Source organism: Rhopalosiphum maidis, chromosome 3, assembly GCF_003676215.2.
Source record: "Rhopalosiphum maidis isolate BTI-1 chromosome 3, ASM367621v3, whole genome shotgun sequence".
Taxonomy (NCBI): domain Eukaryota; kingdom Metazoa; phylum Arthropoda; class Insecta; order Hemiptera; family Aphididae; genus Rhopalosiphum; species Rhopalosiphum maidis.
The window spans coordinates 54,649,221-54,655,374 of NC_040879.1; the positions used below are offsets into that span (position 1 = coordinate 54,649,221).

The 6,154-nt window shown below is 26.2% G+C and overlaps 1 protein-coding gene across 1 annotated transcript in view; it reads left to right on the forward strand.

Annotated features, from left to right (window-relative positions):
- LOC113555822 (arrestin homolog) overlaps nt 1–4,079 on the forward strand; it is a 38,899-nt gene extending 34,820 nt beyond the window's left edge. The window contains exon 8 of the mRNA XM_026960374.1: nt 3,807–4,079. Within this exon, the coding sequence (XP_026816175.1) occupies nt 3,807–3,839 (33 nt within the window). The 3' untranslated portion in view covers nt 3,840–4,079. The remainder of the gene's footprint in view (nt 1–3,806) is intronic.
- The last annotated feature ends 2,075 nt before the right edge of the window (nt 4,080–6,154 follow it).

Genomic DNA, 6,154 nt, shown 5'->3' on the forward strand with positions numbered 1-6,154 from the left:
TCATGAAATAATATTTCGAGTTTTCGAAATATTTGATGTTATTCAATTCGTACAATTAAATATTGATTGAAGTCACTTCATTGTTTCAAACATACATTTCTCGGGCGTGGTTTCTCGCCGATACTATAGATAGGTACTTGATAACAAAATAACAGTTAAAGTGCTAATGTTCAGGCAGAGTTCCAACGTTCAAAAAATACTACATTGTTGCTCATCTGTTATTACGACACACAATTTGATTGTGTGCGTGCGTGGGCAAATGAATATTGTAGGTACATCATTATTTATGATGCGCTGTAGCCATTGGTAGACAATAATTGCGACATCTTAGACTCTGAATAATAAGAATAAGCCTCTATTGACCTATCAATAATATGCTAATAAGTGATTGCAGTATACATATTTACTCAAAATGCGACATCGCGTACCAACGCATAATAGAGCTCTGCAACGCAGTCCAACATTTTTGTAGGGAAGTAGTGAAAAAGTTCCAAAATAATTTCTCATTGGAAATTCGATGAAGTGTGCTTAAAATAATACCGGTTCATAAATATTAGATATAGGCAGTGCTTACAAAATAAAATTAGCGCCCTCTCATAATTCAGCCCCCTCTATTATGTCACTGTTATTTGGTAATTTGGAGCCCCCCGACTAAGACTTTCGGGACAAGTGCCCCTAGATCCGGCCTTGATTATAGGTATTTAATACAAATATTGTTGTATTAGATATAGGTTTAACAATAGCCAATAGGTGTAATAAACTTTTACTTTTATTAATAATTTATTGTGTTATTCGTTAATATACAATTCGTTTTTTAGTTATTAAAAAAACATTTATAAAATTAATCATATTATTATTTATTATAAATACGGATATCTAATTAAATTCGATAAGATGGTAAACACGATATAACCTAATATTATACAGATAAACCAGTATATCAAACGTATACAAGTGCCTATATATTTTTTATAATACAACATTATTTATCGATATGAAAATATTGTTATTACAATATATATACCTATAATGTTGGTATAATCAAATCTTACTAACGTTTATTAATATTTTATATAGACATACTAAATTAGGGAAAGAAGACTAATTGAAAAACGGGGAGGCCTTAGCCATTTACCTTTTTGTCATATAATGTCACCTATCCGGTACCGATTTGGTCGGTCAGGCATGATTCCTGTATGAAAACACAATTTACTTTGCGTCCTCGGCGTTAATTTTACGTTTAACGGTCGATTTGTTTGTGCGTACATGACATTATTATTAGATATAATACATTATATGACTACTCCCGACGACCCTAAAGTTTCTCTGGATAATGGCGCCAACCATCATCAACATATTAAGTATACATAATAATAGTTATAATAATAATATACTTTTTGCAATATGTATAAAAAGATTAAAAACGATAGTTTTTCTTTATCCGAAACGAATACCTACATTACTAAATCCTGATTTTTGCTACGCAGACAAAAATATTTTTTTATTTAAATTAATCAAAATTCCTCAAAATATTAATTTTTGTGTTAAAAATACACAAACTTTAAATCTTTAAATGTCTAAGACTAATTAAGCTCCTGAACATATGGTATGGTGTTTTGTAAGGAGTGAGTGCAGGTCTTTCTTTAATAGTTTAGTGTAATTTAGGACAGACAACATTTTGAAATGTCCAACTTTAAGGGATAGTTTTTGGTATGGTAAACTGGATCTATGTGATACTATTTAAAAAGTAAAAAAAATTCCCCTTTCCAGTACTTACTTTCTTTTTTAAATATGTACAGGGATAACTAATGAACACGGAAAAATTTAAACATCACTGGTTTTGAAAAAAACTATTTTTTTTTTTTTGAATTTATCAAGGAATAACTGTAAGAATTAGCTATATTCAATTAGCATTTTCTAATATAATTTTCAAAGATATTTACAAAATGTTGGAAATTTTGAGCTTTGAGCATTTAACATTTTCCATTTGATCTCAAATAAATACAATATTAAAATACATGATACTAGCTATACAATATATAATAATAAACCTATATAGTATTACATGATATTTTATGTTTGTATTTCTAATGATAAACTCGGTAGTGACATTAATATTGGAAACATAGTAAGTCCATCATAATAATTTGACAACAATTTCAATAAGTTACACAGAATTATAGAAGTACTTTTAAATAAGTTTAAAATATTTAACATGACTGCTACTTTCCTAACTTTAATTTAACAACTATTTTTTTATTAGTCATAATATAATTTAGCTGCAACAGCCATTTGTTATATACAATATTTTTCTTAACCTAGCTGACATTAATCAGTATAGTTTTTTAAGGGAAAATAATAGTTCTAGTTAGTTTATAGATCTGATTATAAGCCTTCATTCAAGGTGTTAAGTATTTTGCTTTATTCAAGTTCTTTTAAGTATTTGAGCCATTATATAAAAAAGGGTCTTACTGTTATTATAATTTAACTAATATTTTTTGCTACAGTAAGCATATTCAAAAGTTTTTAACATATTAAATTAAATTTTCAAACACAAATAGTTATACATTTTTTTTTTTTTTAACAAACTGCTTATAATTATTCCGTGGGTATATGGTGATAATTAATAAACAGTAGTTATTAAGCTATTATAATATTCTATATTTTATAGTTCCTAAATGCTTTGTTATATTATTGTGAACGTTAGTCAAAAAAAAAATTTAGAACTATCTCGACAAAAAAAAATATTTTGTTCTTACTCATTCCTTGTAGGATGTCATTACAAAATATTTGCCATTTTTTTACATAATTTAATTGGTATGTATTACATATATATTGCAGGTTATTTCGTATTTTTGTTTTCCATCCTTCAACTTATTTATACATACCTACCCATTTTACTTGCATTGTTATTTACTTACACTACATTTAATATAAATTAATTTATCATTTAATGTGAAATAATATGATGTTTTATAGGTAATAGGTACAGTTGCAGAATTATACATTATTATTAACATACACACATGTATTTACATTGTACCTATACTATATGCCATAAATTTATAAATTATAATGTTAATATGATATGCACTTATTATTCTGACACCTTGATGCTGCAGTTGTATAATAATATGACGTGTACACCGTTTGTCTTATTTACGTTCAATGTGTCATTACCTAACTTGATACCGGGATATCTGCCAATAATATTTAATAGCCCTGCAGACTCAGTCTGTCGGCCACACTTGCTTTTTTAACATCGTTTTCTGTTTGGTTTATTCCACCGTTTTTTACTTATACTCCCCTCTAAATACGTTTTATTCTCGGACGGGTTTCCGAAAAGTGTCATTGTAAAACAAAAAAAAAATGTCACGCAACTACTGATAGACTTTGTAATCCTGATTGCCATCAAAGTTTGCCTTGTGCCCTTGTCAAAATGTTATATAACTATAATAATACGTAATATTATACAAATTGTATACTAACGATTATATTGTTGTTAGCTAAAAGCGTTAGTCGATGATAATAATAATAATAATGTCAGGCCAATCCTCATAATTAAAAAAAATAAATGTATGCACTCTGTTTAATTAATAATGACTAGTCAAATAGGTAATTGCGCCTAGCAAATTGTACACATTACCGCATATCGATATTATACATTACTTTTATACGTTGTTAATAAGTGATAATGTCTGATTTCCACCGTAATCGTTTTAAACTTAAATGATACTATCCATAATAAATGAATAATTACTTATGTTTTTCATTCGGTTTTAATTTTGTTTATTGTTTGTTTTTAGCCGGAAAAGAAAACATCACAAATATCGTCCTGATCTAATTACCATTACGTTCACACACGATGATTATGCATAGCTGACTTATAGGTATTCTCGTAGTTGTTTGCATTTTAGGGGCGTCATTTGCAGGGTGAGTCGAAGGCGTCACACATTTGAAAAAGTTCATCGACTGATCTACTAACCCATACCTATACATGATTAGTTGATATAATAAAACATATTGTATACATGTTCACTAAAAAAATATGAAATTATTAAACACCATCTATTGTCATATTTATTGTATTATTATATTGAATATAAAATATATTTAAATCTTTAGTTATCGCTCATCATACTTTAATCAAATCGAGGATAGATTAGTAATTAAAAACTACGGCAATTATCATATTATTATAAGAGAAAAGGAAATAGGTACTTTATATTTTTGAAAATGTTCCGATCAAATATAAAAATCAGTCTACCTAAATCTTGGCCCCCAACTGAAATGACGCCTTTTTTTATATATTACTATTTATATTTATATAGATTATTATTCCTACTTTTATGTTTTGTTATTCGTTTGTACTATCACATATTTTATTCTCATAAACACTACAAAATACTTAATTTGTAATAGTATATTATCTTTATTGACCTAATAGTAATGTTATACTTTATTACTTATAACTTAATACATTATACATGGGTAATAAATAGTATGCTTATACATTTTTAATTCCTTAATAATATTGTCCTAATCTAATATACATACAAACAGTATCCACATAAATATTGGATTATAAATCGCATAAAAGAATGGACATTTTCTATTACAATATAAGATATAAAAGTGTCGAAAACTCTTTTTTTTTATAATAAATTAACCGGGACATTATGACCTTATAATATTAGTAATTTTGTGGGTTTTTTTCGTACACAACTAAATTATAATTCAACATAATTTTACAATGAAATTAAATCCAATATTTAAAACATTAATATTCCGTTAGATTAATTCAAAACTAACAGAACCATTAACCAGATTTCTACTTGAAAATCGAAAGTCGATTCTGTTTTAACAAATTATATGGATTATATTAATATATTTATTTTATTTATATCAATATGTAATGTGTATTACCATATTCATATTAAATAAATATTATTTATAGTGCTGTAAGCAAATTTATTCGTGTGTTTTTTGTAAACTAATAAGAGTGTTAATAAATCATTATAAATTATTCTTGACAGGCTATTTCCTGTCATAGTGTCCTCAGCCTATTATTCAAATATTCTACCTATTGTAGTTTGCAAGTCAACTAAAGTTAAGATGCTGAAAACAATACTAAGATATTTAGTAGAAAATAAAAATGTTTAAGATGGAATATCAAAGAATTATTGACTGTATAACGATGACGTAATTCTATTTAAATTGGAGATTAACTTTCTTCGATAAACATCTAGTGGTAAGTACGTAATAACATATAAGATAATACTTTGTACTTACACACGAGTTTATGATATAAAATTAATTTGTTGATGGTAATAGTCTGATGATTATATTTTACCATAAATTAAAATAACATCATTTTCATTACTTTGTTTCAATGTGTTAAGTGAAATAACTAATAAGTGAATGTTATTATAACATGATTAGTGTCAAGTATCAACCATATTGTTGACAACTAATCAACTATTATTGCTTAGGTTATATTTGATGCTTAATATAAGTACTTGCTTAATAATAGGTATAAGTAGTTATTGGTAAATAGGAGACAGTAGGTAATTATTATTTATAATCAACACAAATATATTTATATATCTACTATATATAGGCATAACTTCAGGGTACTTGGACGGGTTTCAACCACCCCTCAGAATTTTTGGGTAAATGTATGTGCCTATAAACATATTAATATTACCTTTTTTTCTGCTCACAATGTAAAAAAAATATGTTTTTATAAGCGAATAATAATTCAAGAGTCAGTTATAACTTGTAATTTTCAATAAAAACAAAAAATAATTATTTAATTAAAAAAAAAAATGTTAAAAAACATTTTTGGACTCCAGCCTTCCATAACTTCAAGGACTAGTTACACCTATGTTACTATACAGTATTATATATTTAATAATCATCTATTTTTTAAAACCTATTATACAGCACAAATTGAATAATATTATTTAGTTTTATATTTACAAAATTAACATTAGTTATGAATACATAAAAAACCTAGGTATAAGATATACCTTTTAATTATGGTTTGATATTTTATTTAGTATTTTATTCATAATTGCATACGATAAGATTGATTTATTTTTAAGGATTTAATATACATATTATTTATACGATTAATTAAATATAAGTGCTG